The 20,888-nt window shown below is 46.8% G+C and overlaps 1 protein-coding gene across 3 annotated transcripts in view; it reads right to left on the reverse strand.

Annotated features, from left to right (window-relative positions):
- USP43 (ubiquitin specific peptidase 43) overlaps nt 1–20,888 on the reverse strand; it is a 65,721-nt gene that overhangs the window by 14,196 nt on the left and 30,637 nt on the right. For 2 of the 3 annotated variants that reach the window (XM_037028221.1, XM_037028223.1), the window contains exons 6-14: nt 20,570–20,705; nt 19,198–19,333; nt 16,876–16,990; nt 14,610–14,713; nt 8,696–8,773; nt 7,410–7,536; nt 6,956–7,304; nt 4,729–4,887; nt 3,515–3,679 (exon numbers count right to left, since the gene is read on the reverse strand). In XM_037028221.1, the coding sequence (XP_036884116.1) occupies nt 3,515–3,679; nt 4,729–4,887; nt 6,956–7,304; nt 7,410–7,536; nt 8,696–8,773; nt 14,610–14,713; nt 16,876–16,990; nt 19,198–19,333; nt 20,570–20,705 (1,369 nt within the window). The remainder of the gene's footprint in view (nt 1–3,514; nt 3,680–4,728; nt 4,888–6,955; nt 7,305–7,409; nt 7,537–8,695; nt 8,774–14,609; nt 14,714–16,875; nt 16,991–19,197; nt 19,334–20,569; nt 20,706–20,888) is intronic. The other variant, XM_037028222.1, reaches the window with a different exon arrangement.

Genomic DNA, 20,888 nt, shown 5'->3' on the forward strand with positions numbered 1-20,888 from the left:
CACAATATGCACATAGAGGTGCCAATCAGTGTCCGTCTGAGAGTGAGATGCTGGGAGCCCAAACGCCAGACACTGAGGAATTATTAACCAAATGTGATGCATAAACTGTTCCAAGCCAGAAGGTTGGGGTCAATGATAGCCTCAAATCATGTGCAGCTTAAGATTCTACCATTCTATTTATTCACTCACAGATACGGAACAAGAGCCAGTGCGCACCAAGACTGCATGGGCCACTTGGATGAAATGGCAACATAGAGTACAAACAAATAAGCAGCAGATGAGAAAACACACCCACTGTGTCCCAGCAATTCCACTCCCAGGCATATACTCAACAGAAACATGGACATAGACACAAAAAATGACAGGAACGGAAAAGTTCACAGTGGTACTGCTGGTAACAGCACAGACTGGAAGCAACCCCAGTGTCTGACCACAGTAGAACAAACAAACAGAGGACGCTGCAGCCGGGCAGTGAGGGGGTCTGGACGCGGGCAGTGGCAGCCACCCGTGGAAGGATGCCGGCAGGTGTCTCGTCGGAGACAGCCCACCATGTGTGCTCCACAGCAAGACTGGCATGGATTTTGGGAAAACCCCTAAATAACTCGAGAATCCATAAATCTACAATGGCTCAAGGCGTTGCTCCTGATGATCTGAACCTCTCCAGGTGAGCCCAGGCCAGCCTGCAGTGGAGGCCGGCCAGCCCGGGAAACCTCAGAGACCAGGAGGTGGCTCTCCTCGGTGCACGCACCAGGCCTTCCTTTCCAAATCCCTGCTTTCGCTTTCACTTCAAAATTGGCAGTAGTCAGCAGTTGACAACATCTCTCACTCTCTCTCACACACAATTAAACTCCTGTGCAGGAAACCGTATGTCTCTGAGGGGTTTTTTTTGTTTTTGAATAATGGAATAAAATGATAGTAGCACTGCTTTACACAACATATATAGATCTCACCAATATAATGTGGAGCAAAAGAAGCCAAATTAAAAAGAATGCACACTATGTGACTCCACATATACAAAGTTCCAACACAGGTGTTAGAAATGAGACTAAGCCCTCCATCTGGAAAGGAGGGAAACGGTAATGATTTTGAGAGACATAAGGGGGTAGGGAGGACTTGGAACTTTCTATTCCTTGATCTGGGTGATAATTACATGGGTATGTGCTTGTTTCATGGAAATTAATCAGACACACACTTGAGATTAGTACTGCTGTGTGTGTATATAATACTTCAATTACAATTTTTTATTTAAAAAATGAAATCAGGTACTAATAAGAAACATGGAAACTAAAAGTCATCACGGCATGTTGCCATTTTCTGACGGAAGGAGCACAGAGGATGAAGACAGACAGACAGACCACACCATTCCTACTGAGGGACTCTGTTTCTGTGGCTGTCGCCTTGCTCTCCTGCACTATTGTCCCGTTCCCTCTCTAGCCTGGATCATCTGAGTGTTAAAACGCTCCAGTATTTCCTATTTGGGGGGAAAACACAAACCGCCATAAGGCCACATTCCTGAGCTACGGAGCCTGCAATCAGTCCTTGGACAGTGTGTGCCCACGGTCACTCCTTCAGCCCAGTGTCTTCTCCACCTACTACAGCCGCTCTTCAAGCTATGACAGATGTGCTTGGCAAGTCCCTGGTGACCTTCCAGCCTGAAGATCACTTACCCACCCTCATCTTAGTCTCTCAGCAGTACGTGACATGGCTGGCCACTTCCTCCTGGAAAGATTATTTTTCTTTTCTACATCTGTGACTTATACTCACCCAGCTTTCTTTCTATCGCACTGGCTGTTCTTTCTACTTCTTGGCTGACCTCTCTGCCTCTGCCCAACTGCCCCTAGGTAGCACAGAGCTCCAGGGTCTGTGGGAGGTCTTTACTCTTTCTACCTTAACCATGTCCCTAGCAGAGCTCAGCCAGCCCCATGGCTTGAAATGACATCCATGTGCTGATGACTTAGATGTTCATCTCCAATCCTTAGTAACCATCTGCATTTGAATGTCTTCCAGGAGTCTCAAAATTATCAGGCCACAATTTTTTAAAACGTTTCTGTTCATGATTAGAGGTTATTATTTTTTAAGCACTCATCTAAAGACATGCTTTTTTAAAACTGCTTTTAGAGAGAAATGGAGAAAGAGAGAGAGACAGAGAGAGAAAATATCAATGTGAGAGAAACACTGACTGGCTGCCTCCCGCACACACCCTGACTGGGGATCAAACCGGCAACAGATGATGCTCTAACCAACTGAGCTACCCCCAAGGACACAAATTTCTTGGTTTCTCTCCAAAAGTGACCATTTCCTACCCAGCACTTTCCCATCTCATAAACTGCACCGCTAACCTACCCACCTAGTCATTTAGATGCCAACTAAGCAGAGTCCTCCTTGATAACTTGCTTTCTCTCTCATCATCAGGTCCCCTAGCTCCGTCTTCAAGCACATCCAGAATCTCTCAAACAACCAACAACCTCATCCACGCCACTACTGTCTCTCACCTGGACAATCAGGAGCTTCCCAATGGGCCTCCTGTCTTCCACGCTTGCGCCTCTGTGAGGCATTCTCCACATGGCAGGCAGAACAGACTTTTAAAAAATATGTACCAACCCTGACTAGTGTGGCTCCATGGGTTGGGTATCATCCCACAAACCAAAAACTCCCGGTTCGATTCCCAGTCAGGGAACATGCCTGAGTTGCAGGCCAGGTCCCCAGTTGGGGGCGTGCAAGAGGCATCCATTTAATGTGTCTCTCACACATCGATCTTTCTCTCCTTTCCTTTCTCCCTCTCTTAGACTCTCTATAAAAATAAATAAATAAAATCTTATATATATATATATATATATATATATATATATATATGTCTGATCAATTACTTCCTCCCTCAAAATTTCCCCAAACCTACTCACTGTACTTGGGATAAAATGCGAACTTAGTTCCTGGGCCAGAAGTACATCATGACCCGGCCCCTGGTTACTTCCGTCACCCTTGTCACTCACTCTGCCCCAGCCACAGCTCTGGTGTCTTCTGCCCCTTGCGCACACACCCTGCGCTCACTCCCAGACTTCTCTAGGACTCACTTACTCACTCTGCTCCAAAGTTACCACTTTCCTGGAAGGGCCTTCCCCACACGCCCTCTGTGTCCTTTCTCCCTCACCCCAGGCCTCAGTGTTTTCTTCTGTGATGATTTACTGCTTCATCCTTGTCCCTGCTTCACATCGTGTCATTGTATTTGTTTACGGGTTTCTGTGTGGTCTGCCCTGTTAGCCAATCGGCTCCAGGGAGCAGAGGTGTGCGCCTGTCACTGGTGTGGGCAGGGGAGGAGAGGTGGGCAGGGGAGGGGGGGTAGGCAGGGGCTGGGGTGTGGAAGACCCCATGTGAGAGGTGAATAAACCTCTTGTAATGATGGACACTGAATGTTCAAGGCCGTGAAATGCCAACACTTTCATCAAGATGAGGAATAAAGGTCATTAAGGAAAATGAAAATAAAATCAGCAAATTTAACCAACAAGATAAAACATACCCTTTTTCAGACTGGAGGGGCTGCCTGTGACAATGGGAGGGTCGAGCACCTGGAGCTGGGAGGGGCTGGGGGCAGAGTTCCAGGACAACGGGCTGCCCCACAGGCTGCCGTTGTGGCTTCCGAGCCTCACGAGCCAGTGATCGGACAAGGAGGAGCTGGTGGAGCCTGCGGAGGAAGCACAGAGAGTGATGGCTGGACCCACTCCATCCTTCTGGGTTCCCCGAGGGTCTTCTTGCTACTGGATTCCCACCCGAGCCCTGGAACTACGGACCCGCACACACGGAAGGTGAGGGCCAGAGAGAAACCTGTCACTGATGAACTGCATGACCATGCTGAAAATGTGGGGACAGGCATTCAGGCACAGAAAGGAACACTGATGAGCACTGATACCCTTCCCATGAAGCAACTTGTCACCAACTTGTTTTCTAGATATGGTATGTTTTTCATCCTTTCTACATCTGTCTCCTGTAAAAGGGAAGCAGACTTTGCATGAAGATTGATTCTTAGATCTTTTAGGGTGCATCTCATCTTTATTTGGCCATTTCCCAACAACCATTGGAGAGAAAATCTGAGTAATTAAAAAAATATTCTCTTTCATCCCAGAGATAAGGATGGCTAGTTTACAAAATGAAATAAATCACATAAAAAGGTCAACTTTGATCCTTTATTTTCTCCAGAGTTCCAAGCAATTTTGAGGTTAGAGTTAGCTAATAAATGTACTGCTGGGCAAAAAGTGTAGTTAAGCAGCTACGTTTCCGACGAAGACCCCGCAGCCTTCATAACTGCCCCTCCCTTCCTAACAGGACTCATGCAGGTTGATACTGCACAAGCTTAACTAAAGTCTGGCTTGAGCCCTGGCTGGTGTGGCTCAGTGGTTGAGAACTGGCCTGCGAACCAAAAAGTCACCGGTTTGATTCCCACTCAGGGCACATGCCTGGTGCAGCCAGGTCCCCAGTGGTGGGGACCACCAAGAGTCACCTGCCATGTGTACCAAACATTACTTTTCTCCCCTTCCTTAGATTTCAGTGTGACTCTTCCACAGCCTTACAGATGGGATTCTAGCCTGTGTGTTCACATCTCTGTAGCAGCAGCCATAGCTTCCTCTTACAGATCCTTGTCTACCTCTTCTGGTCCTCAGTGTCCACTAAGCATCTTCCCAGTTCTTCCAGGGACTTCCCGGCTCTCCCTCGTGCTGCCACGAGCAGCAGCCCTACCTCTCATGGAGCTGCTGGCTGACCAGGAAGGGATGCTGTTCCGTCTCTGGTAAAACAGGATGTAAGCCCCACGGGTAATGACTTCGTCTTCTAGGAGTGATTCCACTGTGCTGTCGTCGTAACTGTACCACTGGCCGTCCAGAGAGTTCCGGCAGTAGGCTGCAGGTGCAAACCCCAAATCCCATTATTGCAGCCCCCCAAAGCAGGAAGACATACCCATTGTCATAGCTCAAAAATGAACCTGTTTGCAATGGAATGAGAAATATAGGTCCATTTTTGGCCAGAAATGCATTCTGTGGAATCAAAATCAATCTGTTACACTCCCAGATTGCAGATACTTTGTGATGAAGTATGTTGCTACTTTAAACTGAGCCCTTATGTTGTAGCCCTTGCTTAAGCCAATTCTCTGGTACAAGAGAGCCCCAAATTATTTAGCCAAATGATGATGTCCACATTCACCCCATTTCTTCGGAAAAGCTTCACAATGCACATCTAATTCAGTACGCACTGAAAATATGCAATGGAATTAAGGTATATTTCTTTCCCACCCAAGAATAAAAGTCACACATTTTTAAAATGCTATAAATATGATTCTCGATACCTTCCAAACAAAACAAAATACTGTTCTCCTTCCCTCCACATCTTAGTGAGTGGTACCAAGACCCCCCTAATCTGGAGTCAGCCATTTTTTTCTGTAACAGACCAGAGGGAAACTACTTTAGGCTTTGCAGCTCACATACGGCACACGTGGTCTCTGCTATATATTCTTGTTCTTCTTTTCACCACTTTAAAAGTGCAAAAACTGCATTCACCTCACGAGCCATACAAAGGCAGGTGCTGGACAGAACGTGGCCCACAGGCCGCAGTTCACTGTCCCCGCGCTCACACAGCCAGGCACCTGGGAGCCCACCTTTGCTCTACCTTTCCCTTCCACCCCATGCCCAGCCTCAAAGCCAGTTTTACTGATTCCATCAAAATGTGTCCGAATACCCTGACTGTCATTGCCCAAGCCCCACTTGAGCACCAGAAGCAGCCTCCTAACTGGAACGACAACTTCCACTCTTGCTCTCTCCTATCCATTCTTCACAGAGCAGAGCCACTACCTCAGTTTGTAATCAGAATTATACCCTCACGTCTCTGCCTGAAGCTTTTTCATGGCTTCCCATCACTTTCTAGGAAAAACGCAAACTCTTGTCCATAACTGACAGCCCCTTCTGGTCCAGCCCCGTCCAGCCCATGGCTGAATCGCTTGAGCCACGCAGGCTACCATCAGTTCTCAAACAGAGCAAATCTCTGCCCCAGGGCCTTCGCACATGCTGGTAGCTCTGCCCATAATGGTCTTCCTCCCATTACTCACATGGCTAGTTCCACCTCATCCTCTAGCGCTTGACCTAAAGGTGACATCCTCACAGAGGATGTCACTGTCACAGACATAACTAATTAGTCCATCACTTTCTCATAATGACAGGTAGTGGAAGTGCTAAAGCGGTGAGCCCCTTTCACCGTCTGTGCCTGAAATCAGCCTGGAGGCCCGGGAAGTCAGGACTCCCATCCGTCCTATTCAGCACGGGAGCCCCACACCGGGTCTGGCATAGGAAGAGCACTTAATAAATGTCTGTCACAGAACAAATGAATGATGATCAAGGATTTCTCTGCAGCCCATTGTCTTCCATTAGTACACTACAACTGTGCACTTTCTGAAAAAAAAAACAAACTAGTATTTTAAAGCATTTTTAAAAAATGAAATAATTTGTACTGTTCTCGAACAGATTTTGGTATGTGATGAAGGACGACTGAACAAGTCATCCAGCTCTTTGTTTCTGTCCTTCATTCATCTACTTCTCCCAAGTTCCTCCGAAGCGTAACAGTTAACCGTACGCATGGAAATAAAAAATCTACAGGTAAGGAAAAGTCCTTGTATTGACCCACAGGTGAGGATAAATGTCACTCTTGGTTCTAACAATTATCCTCCCATACTTGATATGTTCAGACTTCAGGCCATCACTAACTTTATACCCCAACCACTAACCTAACTCAACTTTGAGGCTAAGCCCAGGCCCCGTGCCCTGTGGCAGATGCCTGGTGTTCAGCGAGTGAGGGCTCAGCTCACGTTGGTGCCCGAGTGGGCCAGGCATTCCAGGAGTGCCCCTTCTTGGGGCATCCTGAGACCCAGGCCACACCCATGACTCACAGCCACGGCAGCCAGCAGCCAAGAGGTAAAGCTCACCTGTGTAATGCCCACCTTGCAGACTGCCGTGGTGGTTGCAGACGGCATACAAGTCATACAGGAAGTCCGGCGGGTAGCTGGTGGGCAGGCAGGCTGGCTGCTTCCAGGAGGGCCAGGGGCCAGGTGCGGGCTTGGCACTGGCACTCCTCTGGGCTACGTGAGGAGCCATGTTGAGGTTGCAGAGGGGAAACTTCACCAGCGTGGAGAGCTTGTTTCTTCTCTCACCCACTTGACAGAACCTTTTAAGGTGGATGATGAGGATGTCGGGCAGGGTCCACAGACTCAGCTTCACCATGCCCTGCTGGAGGGCTTTGCAGTGGGGGCACTTCCATGCATCATCCTGGGCAAGCTGCAAAGGAAGCCACCTGACTGTGAGGCCCCCACGGCACTGGGCCAACCCACCGAAAGGTACCAGCCTCCCTCCTGGCTGGGGAGCGGACCCCCAGGGCAGGACCTGCTCCTCCTTGGTGTAGAACTGAAAACATTCGTCCAAGGTACAGCTGTGCTGCTGGTGTGCCTGCTGCTGCCGCCACACACTGTCGGCTTCCTGGACCCGCTCCTCCTGCAGGTTCCCGAACAGGCTGCGGAGGGAGAACAGATGGCCTTCAGGCTTCCCACCTCCGGGGGGCCTCTCCTAAGTCTCTGCTCACAGCTGACAGGGTGGAAGGCACCCACCAGGTGAGGTGAAGGTGCCCCACTGGGACCTCCTGCCTACATACTCTGACTCAGCACTCACCCTCCTGTACCAGAACTCTCTGTCTGTCCCACCAGCTCAAGTGCCCACGTCCTTGGCTTACTTGTCTGTTTCCCTGTCCCAGCACAGGGCCTACCACCTGGTAGGAGGTTAATAAATACTGGCTGGGCCCCGGCTGGGTGGCTCACTTGGTTGGAGCATCGTCCCATATAACCAAAGGCTGTGAGTCTGATTCCCAATCTGGGTGTGTACATAAGGCAACCAATCGGTGTTTCTCTCTCACATTGATCTCTCTCTCTCAATTCAATTAAAACATATCCTCAGGTGAGGATAAAAAAACATACTTGCCAAACTGAACAGCGTCCTTTTTCAAAGTAGGGCCAATGCACTTGGTGTTACAAAAGCAGCCAATGTAGTGATTAAGAACGTGGTCTAGAGCAGCACTATATAAGTTCAAATCCCAGCTGTGTCATGCAGGAGCTGTGTGACACTGGGCACCTGTTTCACCTCTCTGTGCCTCAGTTTCCACAATTGAAAAGGTAGATTATGGTAGCACCCACCTCACAGAATGTAATAATCATAAAACAAATTGCAAATGCATGAAGTGCTTCGGGCAACGGCCAGCATGGGGTGGGTGAGTAAGCATCACGTGTCAGTTCACTCGGACCACACCACCCACCTACCGCCCGCCACTACCGTCACTACTATTACAGGCATGTCTGGTCTGACTGCGCTCCACAGATGTGTTTTTTACAAATCGAAGGCAAGACCCTCCACCAGAAAAAAGATTACAACTCACTTTATTGTGATATTTGTTTTGTTGTCATTGTCTGGAACCAAACCCCCAGTATCTCCAAGGTCTGCCTGTACTATCACTATTGTTTACCTACAACAATCATTTGGGTTTCTCAGAGGCATGGACCACATGGCACCAAAGAGACACGCCTACTGCCCGATAGTCGCTGGGGGAAACTGGGCACAGGAAGGCTTCTGTGCACTGCCAGGCACCATCTCTCTCTGCTGGAGCCAAATCCCATCGAACTCACCGCTCCTTGACACAGCTGTCCCACTCGACGGCCAATTTGACATGTGGGGGGCCTCCTGGCTTCCTGAGGTGCAAAGCCCTGAGGACAGAACAAGGAGCCTATCAGAAAGCATGAGGCCTCCTCCCCACATCTTGGCAGGGTCCAAAGGTCTCCCTCTGCCCCCAGGACTGATGTTCCAAACAGAAATGCCCGGTGATAAGTGAAAATGGAGGTCAGGTATCTGGGGAACTGTTGTCTGCTGAAGACTCAGTCCTAATCTGCCTCTGAATGGGCTCCACTCGCTCCCTTGGGAGCTTGTGGGCTCTGAGGAGCTGGGCACTGCGAGGACATGGGTCAGCTCTCCCACTGCACCCCAGAACTTTCTCAGCATCTAGAGGGCAGTTCCACTTTTGTCCTACATAAATCCCCATTATGACGATGCCTAAGATGAGCTAACTTTCCCCCACCACATGTGGCAGGAACACCCTCTAGCCCACCTCCACACACAAAAAGGTCTTCTCTTTCAGACCCTCAAATACCTAGAAACTCTTCCTGTGAATCAATCTATAGCTCTTCCCAGCTACTTGGGCTCAGCTCCACCTCAGCCAAGAAAAGGTTGGTTGTTTTTAACACAGAAGAGATAAGTCGAGAAAAGCATGGAGGATGTAAGGCCATGTCCCCAAATCAATAAGACACATGCAAGTGCTGGGGGAGTCTGCACCTAAAAATGCTTAGAATACATCGTCATGAAACAGTAGGGATGTCACATGAGTCCCTAACTGATACTAGGATGATTCAAAAACAGGGTTTGAGCTCGTGGGAGGTAGGAAACCCTGTGGCTGAGCAGCACCAGATCTGGGGTGGGGGTGTGGCACCATCTGAGGAACAAGAGCCAGAAGGGAGCAAGGAACAAGGTGTACCTGGGAGAAGCCCTCCCAGCTTATCATTCCACATGAAGAATGACCACCCTTCCTCACTCTTCTGTAGACTGAGGGGAACTAAGCCACAGGCATGTGACTGTCTCCTTCATCTGCTTCAGTCTCCCTGAAGAGGAGAAGCAGCCTCCTGGGGTTGGGGGAGGAGGTGATCAGCTCACCCCTCCTGCTCCTGCCTCCCTACGGCCTAAGGCTGCCATCCTCTCATCCATGCGTCTTCCTGGCAGCAGCTCTGTCCCTGCAGGTGGAAGGCTGGCAGATTGGGGCGTATGTTCGATTCAGAGGAGACACACTGGGGAGCCCATTTGTCGCCCTATATCTAAGCCTCCTTCTTTAGGACCCTCAGATTCTCCATTTCCACAGCTGGGAGGCCTGCCTTACTTGGGGATGGGGGTATTTAGTTCTGGGGAACCTAGTCAAAAGCTCACATCAGACTTATGTCTAAGCCACATCCTTTAACCAGTGAAGGGTGGTCTCATAAACCTAGCGTGCTGACCTCTTTCTGCCTCAGTCCTCAGTCTTCTCAGCTTCGGGGTGGAAAAGGAGAATTGGCACCTTCAGGCTTAAACTCTGTTACACAAAGCCCCATAGGTCACACAAAGGGAAGAAGAGTGAGTGTGACCTGAAGTCCGCTTCTCACTCAAACGGGAACCAGGGCAGTATTTGACTTCATGGCAGGATGTGATTCCAAGCAGCACAGGAACGTGACCTCTACACTGAAGGAGCTAAGAGTTAATGGGAGAGGCATGCAAAGCAATGGCTATAAGGTGCCCAGGGTGCTGAGGGGACTCAGAGGAAGTGCACCCAGGCTGCTCTGGAGACCAGAGAAGATACCCCGCAGAGGGGGAGCGGGAGTTGTCCAGATCCACGGTGAGTGGTGAGAGGAAAGGATCAAAGGGTTGCACAGGCAGAGGACTCAGGGGGAGCCTAGGGTATGGTATGTGCTGGAATGAGGAGTAGAGGCCAGGGGAGGGGAGGCCGCATGGTGAGAGGGTGAGCCCAGACCTCAGAGGGACATCCAGAGGGCTTTGAATGCCACTCTTGGAGGTGTGGACACTACCCTGTGGGCCACTGAAGGGTTTTAAATGGGCAGATGCAGCAGATGGGTGAGACGGGAGGCATGTCAGTGCGGTGATTCTAGGGCGTCTAGCTAAGAGGTGATAAGGACGAGAATTCAGGCAATGGTCGTAAAGGTAGAGGAGAAAGGAACAAGTCTGAGGAGTCACCCGGATTTGAAACAAGAATACTTGATGGTGGATTAAACTTAAGGAGAAAGCAAGAAGGAGGAAGGAATCAAGGACAAGTCCCTGGTCACCAGGTTGGGTCACTGAGTAGATAGTGGTTATCTCTAGTCACAGAAGACAGGAGAGGAAAGTCTTGCCCAGGAAGAGTTCAGATGGGCAAATGTCTAGTCTTCATGTCTATGAGACATTTAAGTAAGCCATGTGAGTCTGCACCTCCAATAAAAATCTAGACTGGAGGTAGAGAGCTGAGAGACCTGGATCTAAGGGTGGTAGGTAGAACCAAGGCAAGGTATATCAGGGGTGCAATTGGAGGGAGTGTGTAGGGGGTGGAAGTGGGGCACTGAGGCCCGACAGTATTTAAGGGTCCCAGAGAGGGAGAGAAACACTTCAAGTGACACAAAGAAGTTTCTAGAAGATAAACAAGACATGGTATATCCATACAATGAAATATTATTCAGCCTTATAAACAAAGGAAATTCTGTACATGCTGCAATATGGATGCACCTTGAAGACTATGCCAAGTGCAGTAAGGCAACCACAGAAGGACAGTTCTGTAGGGCTCCACCATGCGCGGCACCCAGAGCGCAGGATTCACAGAGGCAGAAAGTGGAGAGGTGGTTGTCAGGGGCTGAGGGGCGGCGGAGTGGGGAGCTGCCGATTAATGGAGACAGAGTTGCAGTATAGGAAGATGAGGAAAGTTCTGAGGATGAATAGTGGTGATATTTGCTCAACAGTGTACATGTGCTTAATTAACACTGTTGAGTGGTTCACTTGAAAGTGGTTAAGATGGTAAATTATATGTTTTGTGTATTTTGCCACAATTTTAAGAATTTCTAAGAGGACGAGGGGGTGCAGGGATAATGGAGGGAGAGTTGCTCAAGTGAGGTGGGGGAGGGTGAGACGGAGGGAGGGGCAGGCTGGGCAGAGGGCAGATGTAACCAGAGGGCTGGAGCCCCAGGGGCAGGCTCCCTTCAGTGTGGCCAACTTGCAGAGCGCTTCCCAAACTAACTCTAGTGAGAGACCCGTTCCTTAGTTTGTTTCCACACCAGTGCAGACAAATATTTTTGTAAAACATAATAAAAGTGTAATGGCAGAGGGACGAGAGACATACAAAATACAAGTTCAATTTTGAAAAAATTATTGTATTCATATATTTATATTTTAAATTGCTCTATCATATTGCTTTAATGCTTTTAAAAGCTTCCTCTTAAGTTCTTAGAATCAGCTGGTATTCTGTGGAACATACTCTGACTAGGAGTTTTCTTCTTTAAGGGGGAGCCCAGTGGCGGGGGTTGAGGGGATCCTTCTCAGAGCCCCAGCCTCATCCCCAGGCTCTCTCTTCCTGTCACACCCAAGCAGGCCCTGGCTGACATTTCTCCTGCCTCCCTAACTCTGTGTAGCAGCTACCAGCCAAGGAGACTACAGATGGGGTGCACAGCACAGAACTTTCTGGCTTACCCTCATCCTGGTTCCTGGTCCCTTTTAGAGGGAGGGGCCCTTCCCTATTACAGTCTGATACCAATCCAGATTTTGACACCAATTCCAATGTTTTATTTTTCCCATACCACCAAACAATTAAATCAATTCTGAACTATCTACCTGGAGATGGCATCAGATCCCACAAGTTAAGGCTCAGTCCTCTAAGACTCTCAGCACCCCTCCCTCACCTCAGACACCAATGGCAAGTCCAAGTTGTCACCTGTGCTGCTGACCAACCCCAAAATAATAGACTGGAAGGTCCAGGGATCCCCTCCCGGGTTCAATTAACTTGCTTACAGCAGCTTACAGAGCTCGGAGGGAGAGTTTGCTAACTAGATCATCAGTCTGTTATAGCTCAGGAGTGGAGAGATGGAAGAGATGCACAGGGCAAGGCATGTAGGAAGGGGCAGGGAGCACGCACACCCTCTCCAGGCTCCCCTCTCCCAGCACCTCCACATGTTCATCAGTCCTGGAGCTCCCCAAATAATGTCCTTTGGGGTTTTATGGAGACTTCATTACAGTCATGACTGAGTAAATCATTAACCATTGGGGAAAGATTCAACCTCCAACGCTTCACCCCCTCCCCAAGGTCAGGTGGATGGGACTGAAAGTGCCAAACCTCCAGTCACATGGTTAGTTCTCCTGGCAAACAGCCCCACCCTTAGGTGCTTTCCAGTAGTGACCTCACTAACACAAACTTGGGTGCTGTTGAAAGGGGTTTATCACGAATAATAACAAGATATCTTTAATGCTTTTATCATTTAGGAAATCGCAAGGGTTTTAGGAGCTCTGTGCTAGAGCTGGGAACCCCAAATATATATCTCTTACTATAAACCAAAATATCGTACCTGTTCTGTGGATTCAGTCAGCTTGGGTTGACCAAGCCAGGAAACAGGACAACCTGACTGAGAACTTCATGGTAAATGAGCAGACTGCACCCAGCAGGAGGCTGTGGTACAGGCCCATGGAGAGTCAGGGTGACAGAACCACCAGAGACATGGCCATACTGGTTCAGTCCTCAACCAGAGGGCACAACTTTCCACAGTTTGGGGCCAATGTTCAGTGGTAGAATTCTCCCCTGCCCTACAGGGGGATTCAGGTTGAATTCAGTAGCGTGACTAATGGAGTGAATTTGGGCTTTTCAGTCAGATCTGGGTTCAAATTCAGCTTTAGCCATTAACTAGCGGTGTGAGTGTGAGCAAGTTAACAGATCTCTGGGAACCTTAGCATCTCATGTTGGGGACCACCCTGCCTGCTTTCAGAAGCTATAACTCTGCCATGGCTAAGGCTGAGTGAGCGACCTTCAGACCATAAGCCACTATGGAAACAAAGCTTATCTCCCTGGCAGGAGCATCACTTCTGCTCCTTTTACTTCATCCATAACTGGCCCCAATGCTTGGTCGGTTAGCCAATGACAGGTAAGATTCCCTAAGGGGGGAACAACCTAAGACAGGCACAATCACGTGGAGGCCCCATGGAAGGACTTGGGGGGCTACAGCAAAAAGGGGTGATGGACCCTCGCTTTTTGTCTTTGACATAGCCTGAGTCCTCATTCTGTCTGCAAGAAGTCTCCTAATTTCTTGGCTGCCTTACTACCCCTGCCTGACAGAAGCCTGAGAAAATGCCTTAAGCCTGAAACAATGCTGGTGGTGGGTACTTCACTGTGCTGGAAAGGATGGATTCCCTAGGGCAATCAGGCCTAAGAAATATGTAAAATCCTGTGAAACCTGCATTGTTTAGAATGCTCTCAATTAAATAAGAGTCCAAGCAAGAAGTGAGTTTGTTCCTCATAGCTCTTTGTCTATCTGACTCTGACTCAAAAATAGGCCCTCAGAGTTCTTTGTTATCTATTGTTTGATCCTTATTGCCTGTCAACGATTAATGAGCTTTACCTGTATTCCTCTGCAAAATGAACCAAATAAAAGCCCATTGAGGAAAAGGCTCCTGGTCCTTCTCCTTTGAGAGACCGGCCATCTTTCCTCCCCAAGCACATCATGTCTTGGTAGACTTATTCTCATGTGTGGCAGCTGAGGGGGCCCTGTGGCCGGAGCCCCCCCCACAATCTCATCTTTGACGTGGTCATCAGAGTAGGTCTCTAGACATAAGGGCTGCAAGCACAGAATGTATATGAGGACCTGACCCAGCGGCAGGCTCTAGAGAGGGAAGTGACCGAGAGCAGCTGAGACTGCCATCACCTTTGTTGACACCTATTCTCAAAGAGGTCTAGTCAAATAAGATCACACTCATTCCCTTACCAAATGTGGAACATCCCCTTACCTGTCAACTGCCCAGTGACAGAGGGGCCTGCTGTCCTGTGGGGACAAGTAGCTCCAGGCCAGGGACTGCCCCACAACCCGGATGGAAAACAGCAACCCTGGGTTCTGCCAAGACGAACACAGGGAGTGGGGGTCATCGTGCATGCTGGTTAAAATTAGACTCTAAGGTGAAAATAAATTACTCAAAAAATGTAATTATTTTTCTTTGTAGTCTATTTTGAATATTCCCTCAATGATCAGTATTCAAAACTTAGAGGTGGAAAAGCTTCATCTGACTTTGAAAATACAGTCTCTATTAACATAGTGATCTAACACTATTAATACATTATATTTTCTGAAAGGATAAACATACTGTTTTTAAACAACTTGTGCTTAATTGGAACACGAGCTGGCACAGTCATTGGAAAAATAAGTCAGTTATGTTAATGAGTTGTTAATAGGTAATTTAACTTACTTTCAGATAATTATCATCACCAAATTACCAAAATGAGACAATAATCTAGAAGCAAATTAGTGTACATTTTACATACTAAATGCTAAGTAAACACTTCAAAATAAGCCATATAAAGAAATACTAACTATGGATATAAAAAAAATTTTTTTAATCCTCACCTGAGGATGTGGGTTTTTTAAAAATTAATTTTAGAGAGAGAGAAACATCAATGTGAGAGAGGCACATTGATCGGTTGCCTCCTGTATGCACCCTGATCAGAGATCGAACCCACAACATTTTGGTGTACAGGACAACACTCCAACTAACTGAGCCATCGGCCCAGGGCATAAACCTCTTTTTTCATAATTCATGCAAATTAAGGCCATCCTGCAAATTGGTCATTTTTGTAAGGGACACTTTCCTGTCCTCTATTCTTGTCTATAGCCTCCAATATACGTTCACTGTTTTTAATATCTTCAGTTCAGTGTTGTGAATTCTGAATGTATTCTTTCCAAATTATTACCCTGTTAAGCCAGTATTAACTAGATTACCAAAAGCATTATGAGTTAAATGGGCAGGCTGGCCTGGGAAGCTCACAACCATTTAGAATACGGCATTCCTGCAGAAAGTCATGTCCAGTCACACACTTACCAGTGACTGTGGAAAAGCATCCACAGCTGAGCGGGAGGCTGCCTGTACTAGAACTTCGCTGGCACGTTGGCTTGTGGATTGGTTTCTAAACTCAGAATGACTGTGGGGTACAGGGGCCAAAGCACACGTGTATCGAGGCGCAGAATGAGGCCAGCAGAGTTCAACAGTCACATAGGTGTAGTTTCACCCACTTTCAAGATTCAGAAACACAGGGTTTGGGGGGAAGGCTAAAGCTATTCCTAGATATTGTGACCTACTTGGAAAGAAGTCCATGCTTCTAATTTGGGCACAGTGGCAGATCTGGTCAGAACAGAGAGCAAAATCCCCTGGAGACCATGATAGGTTCGAATGGGGTAAGGTCCTTAACACAGGGATTCTTGGGGTAAACCCTAAATTTAGTGTTTTTCTCTGTGCCCAAGGGAGTGTGAATGATGAAGAATTACCACTGAAATGAGTATTGGTGCATCTCCCAAGTGCAAAGATCTTCCTAAGAGAATAGTCAGGGGGAAACAAAGTTTGGATGCCACTGACTTATCTCTAAAAATGTCAGTACCCATGCCAGGCAGCCACCGGAAACTTTTCTGATACCACAGGGGCTGAAGGAGATGGATTCGAAAGATGTTGCTTTTCACTTGAAAACTACCAACCTGAGAAAAAATAAATGAGCAAGGCAAAAAGGTATTTTCCCTTCAGTTTCTATCTCAGTTTTTTTCAAAAACTGGACAAAATAATTTTACTATCTTAGTTTTCATATTTGGACATAAACATCAATGTTTATTTTTCACAGAAGTTATATGTGAAGTCCCTTGAAATTTTCAATCCAAACATCAAAGTTACAATTTATTATAATAAGCTATTCTCCAGGAAGAACTATGGTAAGCCAAAAATATACAAAATTCAGAAGAATTATGTAAATGCCACTCTTTATTCCAATGGTGTTTTGTAAGATTTAATGAGAAAAAACCTTTGTCCGTGAAAGTTCTTTTGCAATGCATAGAGAGGGAAGCACTACAGGTCATCCATTGGTTATCTCCTCGCACATAAACCTCAGTTGTTTTACACAACAGTGTGAGTACTCACTAACGGCAAATTCTCATCTCTCCTGAGCCACTCCTAGCTTTCTACCCCACCCCCACCCCTTCCCAACACACACACACACACACACACACACACACACACTGACCTGCTGTCCTGGGGCCTCGCTCTTCATGAGGTAGCGGACGTTACTGAGGATGCACTGCTGGAGCTGAGCCCAGGAAATGGTTCTGTCTTCCCTTATCAGGAAGGGTGGCCCAAATCTGACAGTCCAAGGACATCAGATTATTTCAGCAAAGGAAAAACCACCAACACCTGACAGCTGTGAGCCTATGCTCTACTCAAAGGCCTCTCCACTGGATGAGTTAAATGCCAAGCATACAAAATTGCCAGAGAACTCTGCTGCAAGTGGAGACACTGGGGTGTGAACAGGGGCCCAGAGACACAAAGCCATGGAGAGACACTGCAACATAAAACAGACGGACCCAAGTGATCAGCGGCTGAGAGACTCTTCCCCAGAGCGGAGAGGAAGGGAAAGGAACACCAAAGCTAAAGGAAAGCAAGGCGGAGATAAACCTGGAGGGAACCCAGTCCAGCTGACGCTGCTGGTTTCGTGCATCAGATTTATTATCATAACTGGGAATGTTTTTCATATCCCAATCTGATGAACAGACAGAAGTGGGCTTCTAATGCTGAGGACGTCAGATGTGGCCGCAGCCATCAGTCCTAGCGCAGCCACGGGTGACTCTGGACACATCACTGACCATTGATTGTTTCGTGGCCATACTGCACAGGTTGTGTGAAGACCCAATGGGTTATAAATGGGAAACTGTTGAATGGACTTTTCTTTGCTGAACCAGCACAGATCTGAGGCCATGTGTCTGGACAGGCAAGAGCACTGTGCCATCCACAGCTATAGGGACAGAGTGGTTTATTTTCCTTATCCTCTATCATTAATTAGTCATTCTGGTTGCTTCCAATTTTTTATTCAGTGCTTGCTTATAATAGGAACTATCTATATGCTTATACATTCACCTTTGGGTGCACATGACCAATTGTTTCTTTGGGATGAAGTTGCAGAAGTAGGAATGCAAGCTGTCTATTCCCCAGCTGCCTCCAGAAGCACCACGGCCTCTACCACTGAGGGGCGGGCCCACGCCCTTGACTCTCGCCCAGAATGAGTAGCGCCAGCTTTTAAAAGTTTCTTAACAATCTGAAAAGCTGAGAGTGGCAGCTTGCTATTGCAATCAGAATTTCTTCTACTAGTATGTGAGGCTGAATATTTTAACTTAAGCTTGTATTTCTTCGTGAATTAATGTTAATTTCTGAGGCAGATTTTACTAAGAATATTTTGCTTACTGGAGAGCTAAGTTTTATGTGACGGATATGAGTCCTGTATCTGTCATATGATGTGAATATTTTTCCTCTTTGTGCTTGCTTTTCAAATTCACTTTTAGTTTAAAATTGTAAATGTATTTACAACATTATCCTGCTCCTTTATAGCTCCTGACTTAAGTGTTAAAAAGCCCCCACTCTGAGATGAAAATGCGCCTCTACATTATCTTCAAGTTCTTTTATGGTTTCCCTCACTCTAACTCACCTCTCTAATCAACCTGGAATTTATGTGTGAATTTACGGTGGAAGTAAAACATTGATTATATAAACTTAAAAAACACATCCATTAGCTCAGCCTTATCCATTGAATAATTCACTCACTACCTAATAATATAAAATATAACATTTTATCATATAGTACTTAAATATACTTTGGTCTGTTCTGTTCCATTGATTTAAGTTTCTATTTCTCTGCCTATATCACAATATTTTAATAATTAAAACCTCATTCTGTTTTAATAGAGCAATCCCTCTTCTTTTTCCCCTCCCCAGTATTTTTCTTGGTATTCTTACAAGTTCACAATTCTAGATAAATTTTAGAAACATTTCACAAATCTAAAAAATTTTGATGGGAGTTTTATCTTTTAAACATTTCATTTGGACTATATAAGAAACTATTGCCTCTGTATATTAGTTATGTAACCAGTCACTTTCCTGAATCCTTCTGTTAATTTAAATCACTTTCAAGTTTTTGGTTCTCTGGACAGGCAACACTATATTCTGCAAAGAGAGGTAACTGTATCCCCTCTTAGAGCCAGTTTCTTTTTCCTTGTCTTATAGTACTGCCCAGGCCTTAGAACATAGTATAAAATAATAGTGGTGAGAACAATTATCATTGTTCCTGAAACCATTAGAAAGCTTTCAATGTTTAATTGTTAAGGACAATGTTTGCCATCTGCTTATGACAGTTATTTCTGATCTTTTGATCAGAAAGTCCCCCATCCCCTACTCTGAGTTGATTAATCTTGAGAATGGATATTTAATTTTATCAAATTAGAATTATTCTCAACAGAATTCCAATACACGTCTAGGCACCCCAGATATCACATGAAAAGAAGGATGAAATTGAACATACCTGCTGGCCTGTGGCCCTGAGCCCACCAAGTTACAGAAGAGGATCAGCACCTTGTTTTCACTCTGGGCAGGCAGCGCCGGTCGCTGACCTGCACGGGCTGCCAAGCGAGGAGAGACGGACAGGCCAGGCGGATGAGCTGCGGAGAGAGAACTGCATTTGTATTCTTAATGGAACTGCTTTGCCGGGGCAAAACCCTGGCTCCCCTAGGCCCCCTTTCTCTTTCAGCCTCTCTCCCCCACCGCTGGAAGACAATAGAGCGCTTTAGGGGAAGAGCTACAAGGTCCGTGGCCACCCGCCACCTGCACACAAAGATCATGTCATTAGTAAAGAATCTGTATCATGTTCAGCCAATAATTTAAAGGTAAGGCAGGGATTATAATGAACACTTTTCAAAGCCAATCTGAAAAATATGCCAAAATTATTTTGGATATTTGTCTGCCTGATCAAAGAGCCAACATACGCACACAGAAAAGGTAAGAATCATTATTACCCTTGAGAGGTAGGGGAATCAGACTTTCCTCAATTTCCAATCAGTGCTGAAAATCTGACTCTTAAGGCACAGGTGTGTCACCTGTGATTGGATTTGAAACGAGGGCTTGTTTCACTGAGTTATAACATATTCAGGGCTGGTCAATGCCTTGCTCCAGATTGTCTCTGTTGACCCAGAAGAATTGCAGACACCTGGTTCCCACAGCCGGCCGCCTATGCTGGTAAGGATGCAGGGTCCAGGTACAGGATTTGCTGGGGGTGTATGGCACTGTGGGCACAGGGCACTCTAAATATGGGCCTTCCTTACCAGCTGACTGAGCCAAACATATACTGACCTGCATTGAAAGACTGACAGGAAGTGGCCATTTTAGCCAATCGCAAGTTTAGGAGAGGCAAGCATTAGGAAGTGGAACCTTTAACAAAAGGTCATTTAATAACCTCTTTGCCCGTCTACTGCTCCAGTTTGTAATAAAATTACTTTAAGCACAGACCTTAAATCACTGGAATCTGAAAGCAAAGATTCCCCCAGTACCTGTTCTGATTAGTGACTGTCGAAGCGCGGCTTTGGGGCCGGCAGCATCAGTACTACCGGGGAACTTGCTGTACCTGCAAATTTTCTGGCCCTGCCCCAGTAAATCAGAAACTCTGTGGGTAGGGCTCAGGAATCTGCTTAAACAAGCCTCTAGGTGATGCTGACATTCACTAAAGTCTGGAAAACCTCTGTATGAGTTGAATACTTGTAAGCAACCAACCATCTGCACAACAAATATCAAATAAAATAAGCCTGATAGTTCCAAGTACTAAAATGTAAATGTTGTATACCTTAGTGCCCAAAGAGCACTTTGTCAGACCTATAACTTACAACATTCAACCCCGAGTGTACCTGAGAGTACCTCCTGGCCAGGGGGTGGAGGGGCTCGGAACGCATACACATTGTCTTCCTCCGCGATGGAGTTCAGGTCCTCCTCATCAGAGAAGGACCGCTGGAGTCCACTGGGGTACAGTTCAACCAAGATCACCTGGAATGGGAAGGACCGTTTTCCATCTCGAACCCTCAAAAGGAACTAAACAAATGAGAAATCTAAAACTGAAGGAATTAAGAAGCACAAATTTGCAGTTCCAAAACAGTCCCAGAGATGCAAAGCACGGCATAGGGAACATAGTCAATAATATTATAATAATTATGTACCGTGTCAGATGGG

Source organism: Sturnira hondurensis, unplaced genomic scaffold, assembly GCF_014824575.4.
Source record: "Sturnira hondurensis isolate 20B ecotype Veracruz unplaced genomic scaffold, ASM1482457v3 Scaffold0019835, whole genome shotgun sequence".
Classification (NCBI taxonomy): domain Eukaryota; kingdom Metazoa; phylum Chordata; class Mammalia; order Chiroptera; family Phyllostomidae; genus Sturnira; species Sturnira hondurensis.